The sequence below is a fragment of the Branchiostoma floridae genome, chromosome 12 (assembly GCF_000003815.2).
Source record: "Branchiostoma floridae strain S238N-H82 chromosome 12, Bfl_VNyyK, whole genome shotgun sequence".
Lineage (NCBI taxonomy): Eukaryota > Metazoa > Chordata > Leptocardii > Amphioxiformes > Branchiostomatidae > Branchiostoma > Branchiostoma floridae.
This window is the reverse complement of record NC_049990.1, coordinates 9,974,776-9,997,383: the sequence shown is the minus strand read 5'-3', so window position 1 is coordinate 9,997,383 and position 22,608 is coordinate 9,974,776. Positions and strand designations below refer to the sequence as shown.

General features: G+C 40.9%; 1 protein-coding gene across 2 annotated transcripts; it reads left to right on the top strand.

The window, feature by feature from the left end:
* LOC118427393 (phosphatidylinositol 3,4,5-trisphosphate 5-phosphatase 2A-like) lies at nt 1-21,647 on the top strand. 2 transcript variants are annotated; one of them, XM_035837163.1, is made up of 27 exons: nt 1-331; nt 1,881-1,944; nt 2,456-2,588; nt 2,957-3,071; nt 3,458-3,598; nt 4,405-4,507; nt 5,348-5,431; nt 6,294-6,419; nt 6,794-6,920; nt 7,336-7,424; nt 7,638-7,740; nt 8,782-8,978; nt 10,070-10,187; nt 10,566-10,662; nt 11,075-11,213; nt 11,596-11,695; nt 11,876-11,964; nt 12,243-12,324; nt 16,987-17,076; nt 17,423-17,490; nt 17,608-17,665; nt 17,787-17,869; nt 18,329-18,416; nt 18,738-18,834; nt 19,136-19,200; nt 19,472-20,106; nt 20,344-21,647. In XM_035837163.1, the coding sequence occupies exons 1-27, from the start codon at nt 183-185 to the stop codon at nt 20,572-20,574; spliced, it is 3,471 nt and encodes a 1,156-aa protein (XP_035693056.1). In that variant the 5' UTR covers nt 1-182; the 3' UTR covers nt 20,575-21,647. The 2 variants fall into 2 exon arrangements, with proteins under 2 accessions (XP_035693056.1, XP_035693057.1); XM_035837164.1 differs by having other exon boundaries at nt 2-331; nt 4,405-4,501.
* The last annotated feature ends 961 nt before the right edge of the window (nt 21,648-22,608 follow it).

The window sequence follows — 22,608 nt, the reverse complement described above, 5'->3', positions numbered from 1 at the left end:
TATTTCTATGAGCACGACCCGGAAGTGCTGGAAGCGTTTAGCGCGGCAAGCTCCACCAGAAAGTTTCGCTAAGAGTCTTAGACATTTCCCCCGTCTCCGCGTGTTTTCCTGTTCTCCAAAGTCGTGTAAGTTAAAAGATGTTAAGCTCAGCAGGCTGCAGACCGAGGTAGGAGCGGGGAAACATGAGGCCTGTGCCGCCCGGCCAGGTCTGGTACCACGGCAACATCAGCAGACTCAAGGCGGAAGAACTTCTGGGGAGGGCCAAGAAGGACGGCTGTTTCCTGGTGCGGGACAGCGAGAGTGTCAAGGGAGCCTTCGCCTTGTGTGTCCTGTAAGAAAACGACTTGTTTATCAAAAATACTGCTCCGTATTAATCATGTACTTCCAGTTAATATACCTTTCTATATATTGTATTCCCACATACAATATAGCACACATTAATACAAGACGCGATATAACGTTAGACATCGTAGACTTATGATTTGCCAACATCCTGGTGGATTTGGCTAGAGTTCTGCTGTACAAGATCAGGAAGTGTGTTCACCATAGATAGTGGTGCTGTGCTGTACGTACGTAAATGGCTTAACTGATCCGCTGTCAACTACATGACAGGTTCCTCGTTTTTGGCAACACCACAGGGGTGGAAGCATTTTTTGTTTTGTTGGTATCTTTCTAGTGGATTACAAATATGCCCAGAATGTCCAAGTACTGAATGTCCAAGAATGACCTGTACTTTGCTCTATTAGGCCACGTTGATTTGATTATATGGATGACATCCGCGCTCGCACCAATTTTCGGCCATTTCCGAAAAAAAAGAAGTTTTCGACCACACAATAAATTGTGCAAAGCAGCTGTAAAATGAGCACAAATATTCTGTAGATTGAAAAAAAGTATCAGAAAACAGATTACTAATGCCATAGAATGCCAAAATGAATCTAAAGTCAAAGAATAAGATGTGAAAGGACAGAAAGAAAAAAAATCTATTGTTGGTTAGGGGAGGTACCAGTACAGAAAATTCAGGTCCAGAGGATCATTTCCAGGTCCGGTCCTGAACCTGGACCTGATTGTCTGTGGAAACTTGAGAACTGGCAATACTCAAAACAACATTATGGTAATTGGTCAATTTTGCTACAAAGGAATCTGTTTGGTGGATTATTGGACTGCCATTGCATTTTAAAATCCCATCTCCATGTAATAAAGGCTAACTGTCTCTGTACCTTTGACTGTAGAAACTTGGTACAATTAACTATAAACTATACTTGACTTCACTCTTGTTGTCTTCCTGGCCCCCAGGTTAGACCCCAAATGGCTGCCGACATAGTGTGTCCATTTTGTAATTGGCGAAACCTGTTCCTCTGTTGTTGTTTTTTCAGGTCTGTTTTTTTCGGATTGGTCCAAGAAGAAAAAATCTTTTTCACCCGTATGATGTACTGGTCCCTACACCTAACTGTTGGTATACCATACTATGTGTGTTTAGTCCTATGTTCAACCTTCCTGGCCACTTTGATTTCATACTGGAGCCAACTTTTTTTTTTTGGCCAAACTTTTTTTTTTTATTCGCTCGCTCGCATCAGTTTTGGAGTTCCCGGAGGATGTCATCCATATAATCAAATCAACATGGCCTTAGTAGAGCAAAAATGTACAATAAAGGCCTTCATTCTTGTATATTATTTTCTGGGAAATTAGCCTTCATAGTAATTATAGCCTGGAATCCAGCCATCAAGGCTGCACCTCCTCCTATTTAACACCACTAGCTTGGGGCAGGTACAGATTTCACAGATAGATTCTGCTGGTGATGCATTGATCTTGATATTTTTTCTTCCTGGCTATATACCATTTTCTGATCCGTACGTACCATAATATTCTTGTTTTCTTTTCAGGTACCATGGAGCCATACACCAGTATAGAATCCTTCCTGATGCTGACGAACTACTGGCATTACAGGTTTGTCTGTCACTTTTACTTGGCAGGAAGTGAAAGACTTTTTTTCTCTGCCTATTTGCATATTTCCACTTGTTCCTGTTTTCAACTTGTCTCTAAATCTTTAGGCCATGTTCACTTGATTATTTGGTTGACATCCACACGCATGTAATCATTTTAAAAAAAAGAAGTATTTGATCATACCGCAGAATTTGAAAAAAAGGGAAGACAGATATATCTTTTAATCAATGTCAAAGAATGCTGAAGTTAATTCCAAATTGAAAGCAGAAGATATGATCAAAGATCAAAAATCCATAGTTTTGTCATTTGTGCAACATTCCTGACCAGATTCCAAATAATGATGGCAGCTTTTTTTTATTCTTAAGCTCTGGTAAAGTTTTGGGGAATCCAAGCAAAGGATGTCATCCATGTAATCAAACCAACATGACCTTACCTTAAAATGTCAGAAAAACAAGGAATTGAATTGTCATAGCCTTACAGATTAAAGAAAAGATTATGTATCATGTGTCTTCAGACTATCCGTGGTGTCCAGGAGCAGCGATTCTCCAGTCTGCAGGAGTTGGTGACTCAGCACAGCTCCAAAACTGATGTCCTGGTCTGCCCACTGAAGGAACCCGTACAACAGGACCAGTCTGAGGAGGACTCAGGTTTGTACACTGGGATCTAGCTTTTGGTTGTTTTTTGTTATACCTGTAACTTGTAAGACAAAACAGGCATCAAAAAGAGAAGGGCTCTATCCTAGTGTGGTTGAGTCAACCCTTATAAGTCGAGTTGTGTGCAGCTTGTACTTAACATATAAAGCCAAAAGGGGGTTAACCAGTTAAAGGTATCATACAAGCAAATTACATGTAGATGTTTACATCTACAATAATAAGGTTTTCTCTTACCTAGCTATCTACATATTAAGTTAAGTGGAAGTCTCCCTTATTGTCTTTGGCAAAATTGTATTGGTTTTAAATGTGATCATTTCATCATTCCATTACCTTTATTGAACATGGTATTTTTTAAATTACAGATGATGATGAAGATGAAGACAGTCTCCAGAATGTTGGTGACTTTTCCAAGTCCTCCAAGACAGACACAGTCTCACAAGTGTTCCAGATGAGGCTAGAGCAACTCAGGTTATCCAGGTATGGAACAGAACAAAACTATTGTTTCATTCTGCGAAAACAGTGTGGTGTTTGTCTTGATGTGTGTCCATAATTATTTAAACATAATGGTAGGATGTGAGGGTGGATCTTTGATTTTTTTTTGTTTTTCTTAAATTCTACCTGCCATCACGGACTGATAAAGTGATTTCCAGTGGACTCAATTTTGCAAAAAGTAGATCTACTTTTTGATTAAGATTAAATCCTGGATGTTAGAGCTGTATTAAAGAAGTCCAAGCCAATGTTTGTGGTAGTCCTTCTATAAGGACAGTGATTTACCTGGTTCTGAATGTGTTTGATAATGTACTGAGAGTATACATGTAGTCAATATTGAGATTGGATTCTGAATGGTTTTGATTTGTCCGCAGAGTGGACAATGGTTTTGTTGGTCAGCTGCGGCAGTATGTCCAGCAGGGCCTGCAGCAGGACATGGACAGTGTGCGGACAGGAGGGTCAAACCTGCCACAGCTGCACAGACTGGTGGAGCACTCTGCACAGGAGTTACATGGGTAAGGGCCTGGTCACATCCCTCCTACAATATGTTTAGGACTGAAAATTGAGGGCATTTGTAGGGATGTTGCACAAAATTCAGCAGTCTTGATGGTTACTTCTCCATCTTTTTCCATCCAACTCATTCTTTAGGAGCTGATGTTGTTAGTTTTCCTTATCAAATGTGACATTTTGAGCTTACAAAAATACATTTTCATTAATTTCATATAGTGAATTTCAGTTTTCTTGACAGGCAAAGTGATATTTGTGTTCATCCCAACAAGCAAATTTCCGTTCCTTGACAGAGGGACGGGTCTAGGAGCCGTGATGGTCGCATTTGTAAGACAGAGTGTTTAGGAAAAAAATTAGGGCATGCATTGTACCAAATTCAACTGATTGGTTTTGCCGTAGCCTTGCAGAAAATCCTATTACGAAGAAACTGTGCAACAAACATGAAAATTTCTTGGAAAAGTCCAAGGACTCTTCGGTAATCAAATGTCCTTGACAAAGGTCAGTAATTTGAATAATACATATTAGAGGACACCCAAACTTGTATTGAAAAGGCCATGAATATAATTTGCAACCTTCTAAAAATAACCAGGAATGATTGTGTTTTTATTTTGAACTTCTGCATTTTGATGGAAAGGTAGCCACTATCTCATTGGTTGAATCGCTAATTGTGATGGACAGTATTTTCCTTATTATGTCAAAGAAAGTCAACAATTAATCATGAGTTGAACCACATATGGGTTCATTGGGATGCTCATTGCTTAATAGTTGAATTCCCTGTCATCAAAGTTTTCTTGTAATATATGTGGTTCCCCAGTCATTTTGAAAGTTTCCTGGCTAAGATGGACACCATGAGGCAACTGTTTGACCAGACTACCCCTGGGAAAAACAGGAAGGCATCTGACCCTGTCAAGGTACATGTATGTTATCGTGACAGTCTTTCTGCTTTTTTCAGTATTGTCTTCGTCTAGATCAGTAACCTTCTTAGATTTTTGTATCAAAGGTATTATAAATATTGTAGGTAAAAAAATAATATCAAAGTAGTAATATCAAAGGAAAAAATTGAGCCATTGTCATTGTTTTTGGTCATTTTTCTACATCATAATTTGAATCCATCCTACTACACTGCAATAATCACAGCATGTAAATCCTATTGTGTCATGAGAATGTCAGGTATCTCTTTACACTCTGTAACTGGGGTTTATACATACTGGAAATGTGAAGAAATGACACAAATATTTGGAAAATTACACATAGTTGCAAAATTCAATCTGAATGGATATTTTTGAATTAAACATGTTTGCAGGTTTGGTGCCTAAATTCTCCAATACATCTCTTTAAAAACCAATAAGTGCATGTTACATAAGAAAAGGAGACCATGCTGATTTATTTCCATGGCTTTTAGACATAATAGAGTTAAAAATTGAGCAAGAGGACAACATGAAAACAGTGGGCTGGGAAGAAAACAACCATCTGATAATAATCATTTCACAAAACTGTGTTAACCAATGTTCAGACTTTCCTCTCAAACTCTGTTTACATGTTAAATATGGTCTACCACTTCAGCAGTTGTTGTTTTGTTTTTCTATCTAAGAACCAATGCATCAACTTTGTGTGGCCTGATTGGTCTGAGCAGTTGTAGACTGGAAAGTAATTGCATGTATAACAGAGAAGTAATTATTGGATAATGCATGAAGCAATGACGTAAAAGATTTGATAATAGTTGTGTAATGTATATGTAACTCATTTTTTTTTATCAGGATGACCAGGGGCAGTTTGACCTGCAGGAGCTTTTGGAGCGACTGGCCACCTGTAAAACAGTCATTACAAGTTTGGAAAGAAAGGTGGGAAAAACAGCTCCTGTGTTCTTCATGCCTTCCCAATAAGCCAGTTAACAGGGGGTAAAGGTGAAGGCCATTAAACAGACCGACCGTCATGGTGATGCGCTTGTTTGCTAGCAGAATCGTGTGCCATAGTAGTTAGGACACGCTGGACGCATAGATAGAATCTCTTGATGAGAAATAAAATTATGAAATTTTACAATAAAAAGATAAGCAAGAGGCGAGCCTATACGGCAGATGCCACTTAGTGGAGGTCAAGGATCACTTCCTTCAGCGTAATTCCCTATGATTGCTCTACTAGCAATCCTACCATGATGAAGGCCATTTTACAGATCATGTAAACCCTGCTTGATACCAAACCCATGTTTGTGCCTGGAGCCTTCAACTTTCACATACTACCCACAATGCGTCACACTGTGCGTGTGCAGTTCAAAGCATGAACTCCCTTACAACTATTCTTTCTTCTGTTCCATTTCAGTGCATGAATTTCTGTGCAGTAATTAGTTGAGTTTGTTTATCAGAAGACAGTACTTTTCTTTAGTAGCAAGCATTGTTTTTAACCTAGCAACACTTCAATTTATCAGCTTGCCTCTCAGAAGTTTTTAATTGAAATTTTAGCAAAAGGTCAAAATAGAAAAGTTATAAACCCACATCCGGGAGGAAAACACAAGGCTGTCTATATTCAACCCCAATAACTGTCTGTAGCAAGGAATATGTTGTTCTGTTTTCATGTTTATTTTCTAACATTACTTTACTAGTAGCATAAATTTCAGGTCTGAGGCCTTGTGGTTGTAAACAACATCATCATGATGACAGATTGCTGTTGAGGAACTGTTGGGAAGATAACTGTTGTTGTTGTGTGTAGGCCTCCAGAGTTCTGCAGGAATTTGCTCAACCCGAAGCTGAAAGTGAAAACAGGACCAAGGAAAACTTCCCTAAGGGAGAAGTGGCCAAGTCACCCCCACCCTCCATCCCTCCCAAGACTTTCGAGGTAGGAAGAGATTTTTTGAGATCATTAAGACTCTTGGTCAGAATTACCGTACATACAAAATGTATGAGCTTATTGTGCCAACTTACCTTGTTGTGCTTGTGTGTTAAAATTGTATTTTCTGGTACAACCTGTACTCTATCAACATTTATGGGAAAAGGGAAAATGTTACTGGAACTTTTATGTTTTGCAGTTTTTGTGGTGACTTCTTCACTGTGAGCTTGTATCCACTGTGAAAATGTTTTTTGTCACTATTTTTTTACCCACAAACTCAAACACTCCATTGAAATCCCTGTAACCTCGAAGTACTTGACAGTATTCTCTCTACATCAGAAAGTTTGCTCTGGACCCTAACAAAGTTTGTTCCTTTCCCTAAGGTACGACAGGAAAGTCTTGGTGCGATGAAGTCCACACGGCTGATGGTGAAGGTGGACGTCATGAATGGCAAGCTGTACTGTCTCCGCAGCCCTAAGAACCCGGAGGAAGTCTTCACACACAAGAAAAGTAACATAATTTTACCAGTTTGCATCTCCTTGTAAGGCAAAACATAAAAGTTTACAGTGGTAATCCTGTATCTGATACACAGACTGATGTTCTTTGAAACTCCTTTATCGTTATCATGTCCAACTCAATGGCCTACAAAAATAGGTCAATGTCTTTCTACAGTACACATAAAAAAATCATCATTCATTCATTCTATTGAGACAAGATATAATTTTTCAGGCTTGCTCAAACACAAGACTATCTTAGTATCAAGCTTCACATTTCTTCTGAAGGACAGCATGTAATTCCTACCAATTATATACTTGTCAGACTCCAGGATTCAAAACTCAAACCTAGGGACACAAGTGCATTTGATTATGTTTACTTATTTTATACCAAAAGATCCTCACCATATTGACATGTAATTTTTCTTTAGTTTTGCAGTTGGTCAAGTCTCCAAAGGCAAGACTTGGAATTAAGATTGAGGACCAGAAAGGAAAGTACTTCATTTTTGAGGATGTCAGGGTAAATAACGTTCATTTATTTTTACACTACAATAAAAAGTAATGATAGCTTGTGATGTTTCTGCATTTTTATATCTGCACTCAGGCCAGGATGGATGCAGGCAATGTTAATGATTAAAAGAAAATGCAAGAAATACTGTATGGGTTCTCTTACATTCTGCTTGTAATATATCCACAAAGAAATTCTGCCTTATACTTAATTGTTCTGTTCTAGTCCCGGGAGTTGTTCTGTCAGCTCATCCAGCATATGAAGAACATCCACTCTAAAGACAAAGATGTGGATCAAATCTCTGTCTTTGTAGGAACCTGGAACATGGGTATGTGTTTTTATCCAATCTTATATATGTACTATCCAAGAGGACCTTTTTATTAGTTGTCATTAACATGAAATCCTGTCATGAAATCCTGTTGGTGCTGGCTGCCTGATGCTCAGGTTTGATTTTGGGCCTGCTGGTAGTTGAACTTGATCGTTTAGGAGAAGGGTTATCCTGTCAAGCTTAGTTTTCATGGACTTACTAGTATATTCTAAATTAGAATTCCATGGCAGGGCTAGCTGAATGTGGATTTGGATACCACTTTTGCTTTGCAAGGCAAATGCAGCCATTGTTGTGCAGTTTCCTGCAGTACCATTTCATCCTGATAGAAGTCCTCTTTGAGGATTAGAATGATTTATGTCAGTTTGCTTCATTGAAAGCTTATAATCAAGAGGACTGACTGTTGTCAAAATTTATCATATGCCTGAAAGGCAAACAAAAAAGTAAAGGTACCATAAGCACTTTGTTGGAAATAAAAGGGGTGGGTGGGTTGGTTGGCTTGGATCACCTGTGCCGGGCTCCGGCATAGCGACATTTTTCTGTTTTACCAGTGATTCAGTTTGTGATGGTAGTTCAGTATCATGGATAGACTGTGGACGTTCAGTACCAGGGAGATTGTGTGATGGTAGTTCAATACCAGGGGGTGGTTGATAGTAGTTTAGTACCAGGGACAGTGTGTGATGGTTGTTCAGTACCAGGGACACTTTGTGATGGTAGTTCAGTGTCAGGGACACTGTGTCATGGTAGTTCAGTACCAGGGACACTGTGTCATGGTAGTTCAGTACCAGGGACAGTATGTGATGGTAGTTCAGTACCAGGGACAGTTTGTGTTTGTATTTCAGTACCAGGGACAGTGTGTGATGGTAGTTCAGCACAATTGACAGTATATGATGGTAGTTTAGTACCATGGACAGTCCTTGGTGGTAGTTTGGTACCAGGGATAGTATATGTAGTTAAGCATGATACTCTGTTCAGCAAAGAAAAATATAGTGCTGCTCCCCTTAAAATTTTACAGTGACTGAACTACATGTTGTTATTTTCCAGGAGATGCCCCTGCTCCTTCCAACATTTCCTCATGGTTCAAGTGTCAAGGCCAGGGGAAGACGAGAGACGAAACCTTCGCTTTGGTACCGTTTGACGTCTACGTAATCGGCACCCAGGAGTCTGCTGTCAGCGAGAAGGACTGGGTACAGAGGCTTCAGCTGGTGCTATGGGGCCTTTGCGAGATCAAGTACCAGCCAGTAAGGACTGTATTTACTGTATTAAATGTGATTCATCAACTGATTGGTTGGTTGGTTGGTTGGTTGTTTGATTGATTGGTTGATTGATGTGTATTGACAGTGAGCTTGCTGCTTATAACATGTAAGAATAAAAGTTGATTTGTCTGTATCAAAGAATTATCCGAGGCAGTCATGCAAACAAAAAAGTAATGAATTCCAGGCAGGAGCTGAGGTGTTCTGGGTAGAGGAAGATTGTGAGGGCATCCCTACATCTCTCTAAGCCACTCACCCTTGCCAGGAGTTCCTGCAGCCGGCTACAGAGTGTCAGTACCAGCTACGACGGGCTCCCCGTTTTAAGCTGCCACTGAGCCGGTCCAACAGACATTCGCAATCGTTTATCCCCAGGGCCCTTGCTCTGTTGAATGACAATTAACGCACTATCAAATCCGTATGACGTGTACCGAACTCATTGTTACAAATATTGTATAGTAAACGTCTGTAATTTGTGATTTTAAGCAAAATTATAAGTCAATGTAAAGTATGCCTTTAAAATTGTAATAACTTTTTAAACAATGTTTAATAACGAAGCTTGTAAACACCAACACAATTCAGGCTAAATTGCCTGCAAAGTGGTGATTTTAATAAAGTTCAAAGTTCAAAGTTAAAGGAGTGGCCATACTCAATCAGTTGCAGGGGGAACAACAATTGTAGGGTGTACAGTGCATAGTGAAGTTTCCTTGTGCCCTGACAATGTCCTTGGTGCTGAATTCTAGGCTCCTAAGTGCTGTGTATATTGGGTTGAAGCCTGTGAATGAGAAATGTGTGCACTGAGGCAATACATGTTCATCATCATCATCAGGGCCTGCTGGTTGCACGGATGGCCATGACTCTCTTCCTCCATCCTTCCCTATCCTCCATAGCCTTTGGCAGTTCTTCAGCCGAGCAGCCAGTATCTTCACAAAGTTGATGTACATTTTGCGTGGTCTACCTCTGCTTCTTTGAAAGAAGGCATGTTCACTCATTCCAAAACATAGGCCTGGGACAGACTTTTACTTTTAGATAAGTTGTGCTAAGATTGTGTAAAGCAGAAACAAGCCATTTCTTTTTTGTAGGTTGCAGTTAGCACCCTGTGGGGCATCCGCCTAGTGGTCCTGGTCAAGCCTGAACACCAGCATAGGATCAGCCATGTACAGACAAGCTCTGTCAAGACTGGTATAGCCAATGCTTTGGGTATGTTTCAGAACTATTGTGTAATGAATAAGAATATGATTTAATCATTGTGCTGTACTGTTTTATTTATCAAACATTCAATTCCAAAATTACAAGCTCACTTTGGGATTTGTTAATGCATGGAGTATGTAAAAAGTCAGGGGAAAATGAAAACACTTCAATGTATGATTTTGGCATAAGCCTGCTTAAATATTAAACCTGAATTCTCATTTCTAATGGACAGATTGTATTGGTGATGAAATCTTTCCAAGAATGTAAAAAAAATTATTGGCTAGCTATTTAAATAATGATTGCTCTCTCTCATTTTTCTGCTTCAGTTTAAGAATACTTCAATGTATTTGTTTTCTGAGCATCCACCTCCATCTATTTTTTTCATAGGGAACAAGGGAGCTGTTGGTATCTCCTTCCTCTTCTGGGGGACAGCTTTCTGTTTTGTTAACTGTCACCTGACATCAGGCAGTGAAAAATGTGCCAGGTAAGTTTCAACAGTGCACATGATACTACATTCTGTATTAGTGTTCAGATGCAGGGTCACTGGACTACACATGCCACCTTATAATTTTTTCCCATTTGCTTTTGGACAGATGACGACAATGTGGCACTGCAGTCAAGTTAGTAACTTATATTAACAGTGCCACATACACAGTACAGACGGAAGGTAAAGGTAGTCTTTTCTTTTACCTCCCAGACCGAAGTTAGTTACCCAATTTTACACCTGGCTGAAGTGAGGAAAGTCATATTAAGTGCCTTTCCCAAGGATCAAATGCTGGGGGCACAGTGGGTATCGAACTCGGGACTTATAGATTCCGAGCTGAATGCTCTACTAGTTATGGCACACATGACACCACAGTTATGAATGCTCATCATGACTCTTGATTTGGTTCCAGACGGAATCAGAACTATCACGACATCTTAAGGGGGTTGAACCTGGGACACTTGAAACTTGGAGGGTTTGATGTCACAACACAGTTCCACCACGTCTTCTTCTTAGGAGACCTGAACTACAGGCTGGACCTACCTGTTCAGGTGAGAATGGTATGGGGGATGGGAACCTCCAAACTGACTCTTAACACACAATATGGTACATATTCCTGATTAGTTCAAGTAATATGTGCACTAGTAATACTATAGATTTGGAAAATCTTATCTACAAATATCTACATGTGGAGTTGATCTATGGAATGCATTATGATGATTGCATGCTAAATGGAAGTTTTGGGGTTATTAACATGCAGTTTGATGCTTTAATGTTGTTTCATACTTTGTTTAAAAAACTTTGACATGCTAGCAGACCAAGTGGCTAGTAGTACTTGTTGTGTTAAAAATCATACATAAAAAAGCAATGCAAGGAGTCTTCTTTTGAGCTATTGTAGTTGTGCTGATAGTTGTTGTATGTCTTTTTTTATAGGAAATCCTGAAGAAGGTGAATGAGAAAGACTATGAAAGCCTTTTGACACATGATCAGCTGAAGGTGGAACAGGACAAGGGCAGGGTTTTTGTCAGATTCAGTAAGTAGGATGTTGTATTTGTGGAGAAAAATATCATTGAGGGCACTTGCTTCAAGTTACTCATAACATGATTCTTCAGTTCCATTTGTTTAGTCTGCTATTTATTTTAAATTGTTGAAGCATGTTTGAAAACATGGCTTATCTATCTTTCTTCTGAACTTTACTTTATCATTTCTCCAGATGAGGAAAATATAAGTTTTCCTCCAACTTATCGCTATGAAAGAGGACACCGGAAGGAATACACATGGCAGAAGTTTAAGAAGACTGGGGTAACTTCAACATTTTTACTTACTAGTATTTCTGTCCACAAGTACGTTTACTTTTAGTAGATAGATGTCAGAACTGTTGCAAACATCCAAGTAGGCACAATATACATTTTAAGTAACACCATGAATATGCTTATAGAGCAGACAGACTCCAGACCTTAGACTAGCTTTGTCCAGTTTTGTTTAGTAACCCTGTTGTGTAACATCTTAAAATCACATTTATCATCTCATACCCTTACTGTGCACAATGATCATATCTCTTTTTTCTTATTTCTCTCAAGATCCGCATCAATGTTCCTTCCTGGTGTGATCGCGTCATGTGGCGATCGTTTCCCGACACGTACATTACCAGTTTATCCTACGGTACGTCTTTGCTCAATCACTGTTTCTTCCTGTCATGCCTGAAGTTGGACAGTCTGAAGATATCAGAATTTGATTGTAGTTTGATGTTATCCCTGTGTTATGACTTATCTTTAGCTTGAACTATCTCTACCATCCAAACTTTTTGTGATATTCAACTTGAATAGCAGATGCAGACAAAGTCTGATATTCCTCTGGTGTCACCACCTATGCTACATTCATGTCATGTCATGTCATAAGGTCTTCAGTTCAGTTTCAGTTTATTTATTTTACCAGCAGTAACACTCAGGTACATAACAACCTGTTTTTCAGGCAATGCTGGGTAAACAAAAATACAATTTAAAACTTTGCAATATTACAATAACACATACAATAGTGCATAACCACAAAACGACATATCAAAACTCACAATTTCACTTGTCATTTCCATCTAGACCTCACAGTTCCTTGATAAACTTAACCAGTCCCAGAGTCTTGCGGTGCTTCAGTGACAGTTTGTTCCACAGTTGGGGGCCAAAAGATTTTAAGCTTCCCTCGTAGCACTTCAGGCTTGCTACGGGACAGTTCAACTGGTGAGGGTCCCAGTCAGCGAACATTTTAACAGCCGTGCGGGTGCGAGCTCTTATAGTTGGTGGTGACTTCCACCTGAACATGTCAGATATGTACAAAGGGGCTTTTCCTCGTACAGCATTGAAAACTGTGGCCAGACTGATTTTTTCCGCCCGATTTCTCACCGACACCAACCCCGCCTCCGCTAACAGTTTACCAACTGGGACATGATCCCGGAGTGTGTAGCCTGTAATCATCCTTGCAGCTCTAAACAGCAGCCTGTCGAGTTGCAGCATTTGTGTTTTCTTGCCCTGTACAAGGCTTGGCAACCACGCCGCGCCACAGTAGTCCAAGTGCGACAACAACAAAGTTTGACACATAGTATGTAATATTTCTTTTGTTACGTAGGGTTTTGCACGTCTCATTGCACTGAGGCCACTGAATATTTTTTTCGTGATATTTGTTATGTGAGCTGACCACTGGAGCGATGGGTCTAGAGTGATGCCCAAATATTTGAAAGTGTTAACTTGCTAATAAATGTTAACACCGTCTGTGATCTGAACTGTTGTCCCAACATGTCTCAGCTTCTGAGGAACCCCGAATAGCATAGACTTTGTCTTGTCATGATGGAGAGAAAGTCTATTATCAATTAACCAGTCTGACACTCTCTTCATATCCTGGGAAACTGCCTCTTCACACTCTTTCATCGTGCCCGCCGAGTAATAGATTGCGGTGTCGTCTGCATACAAGTGTATTTTGCATTTTTCTAGAACCTGTGGCATGTCGTTGACATATAAACAAAACAGCAAGGGACCAAGTACGCTCCCCTGTGGTACCCCGCAGGTGACTGCAGCCATCTCTGAACATTGACTTTGCAGACTAGTGCATTGTGAGCGACCAGAGAGGTATGATGTAAACCATTTTGTTGCATCCCTATCAAAACCCAGTTTCTTGAGCTTACTCAACAGAATGGCATGATTCACAGTGTCAAATGCTTTGCGTAAGTCTAGGAAGAGAGCAACTGTGACCTGGCGACTATTATTGGCCGACCTAATATCCTCCACAATCTTCAAAACTACAGAGGCAGTACTGTGGTTTCTCCGAAACCCACTTTGGTGTACCGTGAGAAGGTTGTTCTGGGCCATGTAGCGTGATACTTGGTTACCAACGAGTTTTTCCAACACTTTGGATGTTACACTCAGTACAGAGACAGGACGGTAGTTGGCCACATTAGTTCGATTACCGGTCTTGTAAATGGGTGTAATCTTTGCCGTCTTCCAGTCACTAGGGACTTCTCCCGTGGCAAGTGATAGGTTAAATATGTGTGTCAGTGGTCTGACAATGACAGGGGCGGAGTCCTTAAGCAGTTTTGAGGGGATATTGTCCAGCCCAGTGGCCTTCTTTGCTTTCAATCTGAGAAGTTCACTTAGCACTGTCGATTCGTCAACTGACTCAAAGCTGAACTCTGTACTAGGCTCCGGTATGTGTCGGAGAGGATCTTTCTGGGAGGTTGGCATACTATCGGCAAGGCTTGTAGCACAAGTTGCGAAGTAGCTATTGAACTCTTGAGACATTTCGCTGGGGTCCGATATATTGGTACCGTCAGGTCTCGCCAAGTTCTGAACTTGACACTTCCCTTTGGATTTCCCTGTGAAGGCGTTAATAATTTTCCACATGAGGCTTTGATCTCCTTTCGCTTCTGTCACAGCTTCAGCAAAGTGGATTTTCTTTGCCTTTCTGACTGCTGATGTTGTCTGGTTCCTTATCACCCGGTAGACCTCCCAGTCTTTTCCCTCCTTGGTTTTGATTGCTTTGCGTCTAGCTGCGTCGCGTCGCCCCATCATGTTTTTTACCCTGTCCGTCATCCAAGGAGCAACAGTGTTGTTATCCCTCACTCTCCTCTTGCACAGCGGAGCGAATTTGTCAGCTACATTCAGGAAAATATCCTTAAAAGCATCCCAAGCATCCGTTACATCAGTGCAGTCTAATACTGTATCCCAGTGAACTGACTTGAGTCCATCAATAAAAGATTGTTGGGTGTACTGCTTGTAAGACCTGTATTCACACCAGCGTGTACCGCATGCCTCTCTTCCTGCTTGTGCACAGGCCAGGATAAGGTTGTGGTCCGACGGTCCCCATGCCACACTTGCACTTGATCTGAAGCGGTCTGGGTTTGTTACAAACATATTGTCAATACACGATTCTGTGTACTCTGTTATGCGGGTGGGTTGAAGTATGATAGGTACTAACTGGTACAATCTCATTAGGAATTCCACAGATGACGCTTGGGTTGATTTTAACAAGTCTGAATTGAAGTCCCCCATGATTATGACTTCTGCATTTTCTTCTTCAGCAGTTGCGTTGAGTTTGTGTACAAGTCCTTCTGCAGAGTCCCTCCATTCAGAGCCAGCTTTGGGTGGGCGGTAGATGCAAGCCAACAGAGTTTTACGGGCCTTGTTTGGCTTGATGTCCACACAGCAAACCTCGACGTCCGCCTGCTCAAGATCATGTCGACGCTGGGCTGGAATAGTCTGTTTGACATATACACCCACACCCCCGCCATGCCGGTCCCTGTCTTTCCTGTACAAGGTGTATCCGCTAACCTCCACGAGAGTGTCTGGAATGGTGTCACTTAAGCGAGTTTCAGTTAGCCCTAGTACATGTATACGGGTATTCTTCAGGAGTAACTGCTGGATCTCATGTAGATGTCGCGAGAGAGAGACCACATTGTAGAAGGCGTACACCAGGCCCTTTCTCCAGTGAGGCAGTCCATCCACAACTGGGCCAGGGTTTGGGGCAATATCTCCAGCCAGCAGTAGTGTGGTACAAACAAGAATGTTAACAGTTTGCCTACGCCTGTCTGTACAAGTAGTTGACGGTGCAAGAGACCTTACTCCGAGCAGACCAGGGTTGAGTTTTACGAGGTTGGGAGACTGAGTAATCCATGTTCCTGACTCTGCGTTTACAATGCTAGTACTCTTATCCCATTTAGGGAGAACAACTGGCCGTGGTAACACCGCTAACAGTAGTATACTAGCAAGTAATGTCACAGGAAGACCAAGGGTTACTACCCCCTTCACAACACGACAAACTCCTTTCACAGCTAGCATGGTCTAGTTATTGCTACTTGCAATCATACAGGAAAACAATAACAAATACACGGTAGTTCAAAGCGTATTGCACAATTATTTCTACAGCTACTGCATGCAGTGCTAATTTAATTAACGTTACAGCTTGAAGTTCGGCAGGGTTCTTTGACTAATTTGCATACCAATACACAGCCGGAAATTAGGTACCACTTTTACGAACAAGAACAAATAATACAGCTAAATTTAGTCTACGGTTCACAATAAATCAGAACGATGTGACATCGTCTCATATCGCATCACAAATGAAAAGCAAAACTAGCTGAACCTTGCATGGGCATGGAGCGGCGCTGTCTGAGGCGCAAACCTCCACCGACAGAAAACGGGTGGATCCCGGTCTGAGGACTGTTTCCTCTCAAATGTTTGTTGAATAAAAATCACGAACGGCAGAAATAGCACTGTCAACAGCCAGGAAAGGTTTGCCAACTCAGACAACTCAACTCTGTCGCCAGTCCGGCGGTAATGCAATTAACGTTTCAGTTTGGAAACCAGCAAGTGTCTTTGCCTAATTTGCATACCAATACACAACAGGAATGCAGCAAACTCTTTACGAAAAAACAACAGATATTACAGCTAAATATAGTCTACGATTCACAGTCAAGCAAAACAATGTGACACCGTCTCATATCGCATCACAAATGAAAAGCAAAACCAGCTGAGATGGCACGGCTCAAATACTGCCCCCCTCCCCAATCGGAACGTCAGTTGCGATGAGGTTGGCCCGAAGGAGAATTTAAGATAACTTTCAAGTGCACAGAGATATAATGAGCAAAAAACAAACCTCCGGTCACATGTATGTCTATCTGCCTGTGGAATATTATATTGATGTGTGGATATATAACGCTTTTTGGACCCTGTTTACAACTTTCTGCTTTGAGGCTTTCTTTCATGATACACCATATCTGTTTGCCCTGTTCATAAGGTAGTTTTACCATATTATTAAACAATATCTCGTTTTTTCTTGTCTCAGGTTGCACAGAGGACATTGTAACCAGCGATCACTCCCCTGTGTTTGCATCCTTTGATGTGGGGATCACCACACAGTATGTTTCTAAAAAAGGTGGGCATCATGTCTGTCTGACCACCTCCCACTGATTTTGTCTTAGTGAAGACAAGTTGTGTTCTACATGTAATGCAGTGTATTCTTGACGTACATGTAATTTCATCATTCAACTATGAACTATGAGACTGCATAGGCATTGACTATATGTGTAGAATAGTATGTAAACTATATTTAGTACTACCTGTCCTTGTTGTCTTTCTGTGTGTGTGTCTTTGTGTGTTTCTGCAGTGCAGTTTCAGTATGTTCTGTCAGATAGCCCTTACCATCATGAGAGAGAGTTTTCAACTTTGGAGGGGGTGCTATGATCATGATCTCTAATTGCCTTGTATACATCAACTCCCAGATCTGGGTGGCACTGGTGGGGCAGACAACAAGAAAGTGGAGATTGTGTTCAAACATATGGATGCCAAGGTAAGGACTCAACCAGTTACTCAGGTTTTATGCTTCATGCTAATGTAATAGCTAGAAGATTAAGGTGTAATGCTATGAGATGAGATGTGATCAGTAATCATGTCTTCTTTCATACAGATAAAAACTAGCAGCAAAACTAGCTTCTATCTGGAGATCCATTCCACTTGTCTGGAGGGTAAGTTTTGCCTTATTCTTTGTCACTATATGACATCAACCTGAACTCTCTGACTGATGTTATTCCCAAGTAGTGTAATGTGTGTATTATCTATGACCATAGTTTTATCTCTGCCCTGTAGGACCATCCCAGAGCACATGTGTAGAAGGGCTGAGGGATGGAGGGAACATCAAAGCTTCATGGAGCAGTAGTCACCTGCCATTGGTAGGAATACTCTGTATTAGTTGGTCGGCAGTAACCCCTTAAGAACACATAAGGGTATCACCTTTGACCTTTACAATGACAAATGGTTTTATATGCATTTGCTCTTTCTTGATGTGCAAAAGTTGTTTCAGCAGGTGCTTGTTCCAGGGATTATATTCCCATCTTCTGTATTCTTTCTATATGATTGATTATTGAAACAATGGCCCTCTACAATATCTTCATTCCATATGAGTGAGTGTTATGAGGAATAAAGCAAATTTAAGTTAGATACATTCAAGTATATGTATGTACATGTACCAATTGTGATATTGATGATGAGACTCTTTGCATGAGTCTGCGGATAATTGTTTTACACTTATAACTGTGATTTGTGATACAGAAATGTTCTCTACTGTGAGTAGCCAACTGCCAAGAATAGTTTTTTTAATCCCCACACCTGTGTCCATCACCTGCCCACAGCTGTCACCCCTCATCTCTGACTGGGAGTACCTGGAGGAACAACACCTGCTCCTGTCAGTCAAGTCAGCAGACAGCGACGAGTCATACGGTAAACAAAACCCTAGGATCAAATCCCCACCCAGACATACCAAATACTTTAAAATGGCACATACTGCTTTTAACTACCTACTGGTAACTGACTGCTTCAGTACACAAAGCAAATGTTTGGTCTTATACCACAATGGAAAAGGAAATTTTAAAAAAGTGTATTATCTTCTAGTATGTGTTATTCTTGTGCTATGTGCACAATAACAGTACTTGCTCCAAAAACGACTCCATGACAAAAGCTTTTTTATGGCAGTGGAATGAAAAGCTTGTATTGTATCTCTAAGCTAAAATTCATTCCGTATGTATGCTGTATATTTGTTAGGTGAATGTGTGCTGTCCCTGAAGAACATGATCGCTTCAATGCCTCAGCAGTTTGACAGTTTCATCACACATCTGGGCGAGTGCACAGGGACTCTCAGGTATGGTTGAAAGTAGAATGATATGATACTAATCATTGCCTGTCCTAGGTCAATCATTAGATGAGTGGGTTGCTAAGATGGAATAGAATCTATGTGTGGGGAAAACCCTGGTCCTACAATCTATTAAAGGTATTTGTTCCATCTATGTAATACAGGTGTCTAATATATAGTGATCAAAATTTTGCGAAGCATGTATTAATGGGTGAACATATTGTATTATATAATGTATCATTCTAATTATTACCATAGCATTTCATGGAAAATGTTAGTTACTGCATTACAAAGAAGTATCATTTTGCAGTGGTTGGATGCATGTCAAGGGAGACCAGAGGATACGATCACAGAGAGAGATGTCCCGAAGCTATGGTGAGGCTATTATCGTTTGATTCCTCTTGATCATCATCACCAGAAAATTAAACTTTAGTAGAGGCCAGTTTTTACAAGTTTTAGTGTGTTTGATGTCACTTGATGTCACCTTTGTCAGGTATTGTTTCTATTGTATACAATTACGTATTTGTTGTGTTCTCACATTTTTAGTTGTATCCAGGGTCTTGTCAAAAACAGGTCACAGACAGATAACATAAATGGACTGGAAATGTAATTGAAGGTAATTTTTTGCTACCCTACTATAACACAGAGCTCATCTCATTCGGAGAGATGGTTGAGGACACCTCGGACCACGTCCTACCGGTTGCCGGCCACCGCCACCTACAACCCGCCCTCAGCAACCCCCTGGATGGTACGGTCCACAAACACAAACCCGTCAGCAGCACCTCGTCTCTGACTGCCACCAACGAGATGTACTTCCTCACCAGCGGGGTGGACGACAAGCCACCGGAAGGGCTGCAGCTGACCGACGCCCAGCGGAAGAAACCCAAACCAACCCCTCGGAGGAGGGGTAGTTCCTTAGAGCGCGAGGTGGGTACCGGACAGTCGTCTGGCAGCAAGGTTGACGACGCAGTCATTACAAGGAAGCAGAGGTCACGCTCCAGTGACCGATCAGGTGACCCTATGGACGTCCGGCCGCCAAAACCTCCCCCAAGGCTGTCGTCGTCTCGGTCGGCATCAGAGAGACGACCACGAGACAGGAAGTTTGTGGCAGAACCAAAGGACCAGAACTCATCTGTTGCTCCTCCTGTGGCCCCTTACAAGCCACCGCCTGTTGTAAGAGTCACAAAGGAAGACAATAAGGCTAACTTGGACATTCCACCTCCGCTACCAATGAAGAGTAGAGGCAACAGGACTTCTACTGCTTCTGTATCGGATATTCCGGTAATGTTGTGTTGTCACTTCTAGTTTCCCTTGCACTTCAGTGATCCTTCCATCATTTGAATGGACAGTACCAGATTTCCATAGTTCATAATTTGTGTCCATTTTTACCACAGCTGTTGACTTTGTCCTAAAAAACAATGCAATACAGTTCAATTTGTATCTTCAAGGAATGACTATTTGCTGATATTTAGGTTCAAAGTTACATTGTATAAGTCTGACATTTTTTTACTCCATCAGCTGTCACCACCTGCACGGACCACACAGCATCACGAGCAGCAGCTTGCTGATTGGCTGAGCCAGCTTGGTCTGATCGTGTACCACGACAAGCTGGTGCGCGCCGGCTGGGACCGGCTGGAGTTTCTAGACGACATCACGGAACAAGACTTGATCGACGTTGGCATGACGATGAAGGAACAGCGCGAGCATTTCTTGAGCCAGGTCAAGAAAAAGAATGAGACATCTGTTTAGTGGCAACACACTTTTACTTGTGCAGAAATATCAGCCATAAGTTTTGGAGCTTTTCGTAATGATGAGTACCCATCAGTAAGTTGTACTTTTGGGACTCATGGGAATATGCATGCAGCTTGCATAGATTTTAGAGATACAACATACAGTGCTGCAATGTATTTGTAGATTGTATTTGCAATCAATAAACTATCAGTACATAAAGTTGATTGCAAATCATCTAATGACAGTATGTTATTCTTTTATTACGATGTTTTACAATTATTGAATGTTGTCTTCATGTGTAACGTTCTATGTCAGTGTGTGCCTTGCTCTGTAATAAGAGAAGTGCCTTGGTTTTTTAGAGATACAGTATTCACTTTAATTAAGAACAGAAGGAAAGGGGAAGGGGGTCATGGTTGGTGTGGTTATTTTTTTCATGTCAACAGATTTTTCAATGTTACTCTTCTTGTTTTGTGCAATGTATATTGGAGGTGGGGCTTGTAGTAAAAATTACCTTCACAAATCTGTCAGGAGGAAATCAATTCATTTGAATGTGTAGCATAATACTTAGAGATGATATGATTGACATTTCACCTCTACTTCCCTGGGGCCCGGTAAAGGTATTGCAGTGGGCACTGAACATTCCAGTGGACATGAAGACTTAATCCAACAGTTTCCAGGCAAGGAGCTTTGAACAGGGAGATAGATCATTGGTCTAACTCTGTCATTGGTGATCTGATACTTGATAGAGGTGAATATGGTGATACAGTTGTACAGCAGTGCTTATGCTAAAGCGATGTAGAGTTAATATATGTGTGATATGTTAAATGTTACAACCTCTAGATCTGTATTTTGGAATATGGAGAAACTTAAGACATTACTTCACATCATGTTGCTTGTGAATGATATTGTGCCTTAAAGATGGGCAATCATACAGGACATTGTGATGAACCAACTATTGGTTACCGAATTTAATGTGTAAAAGAATATAAAGATAATCTAATACCTTAACTTTATACATTTATATCAAGTTTCAACGTTTTATGTATCAGAAAAGGAAAATAAAAGTAATTTTCAGTGTCTTGAGGATGGACAAAAACGATTTTGTATGTTTTTTTTACCCACTCTCGCCAACAGCATACATGTACATCAATAAGTCTCTGGGACAAATGGCCGACCTTGGTGCTTGTGTTAAGCAAGGCTATCTGTGGTCGGCGATGCTGCCTATTAGTCTGTCTAAGAAAATTGGAATGACTGTTATATTCTACTTGGATGCGATCACATGTACAGGAGCGAACCGAATGCGGAGCTACATATAGAATAGTATGGATTCCAGACGACTCCCTACACAGCACCTACCTCAAATGGGGAGTGGTCGCAGCAATTCACAATGTCAATGAAGTCGTCGAAAGGTTCTGGATGTGTGACGAGTGCTTAGGTTGGTTTTCAAAAGATCGTGGCCGGCAAAAAATTAGAACGATTTTAGTTTTAGTGGACATTAACCACATTCGATGCCGTAGGGCTGATATCAATTAGGATTTTACCATGGTCAATATATAACAGAAGGCTTTATAGTTGTAAGCCCCGAAGTTTTAGTTGTGCCCCCTAAGCTGTTTCCGGGTGTGGGGCCGACGTCATGAACTTCCCCCGACTGCATGGTATTTGGCGTCAAATGACTGACTATCACGCATGGAATCACCTGTTCAAAGGGGCACCTGTAAATGGGGAATACAGAGTAGAAAACCTAGCAATGAAACTTCACACGGGGACGATCCCTAAGTCCCACTGTCACAACTACTTAACTTCTTAGATACTATAGCTAACGTCCACCGAGTTTAATAGATAATCAACATATCCGCTACTTTAAAACACGGTGTGTTTGAGAGCGTTACCTTGCATTGTATAGATCTCTTTATCAAATCTTTCGGAATAGAAGGCAGGTACGAATGTTTTATGTGACCTGACTAAAATTTCTTGTAGACATTATATGAATGAAAGAATAAGGTGCAGATTTGCTTTCTAGAAGCTCGACCAATGTCTTGAATTTTCCAACGT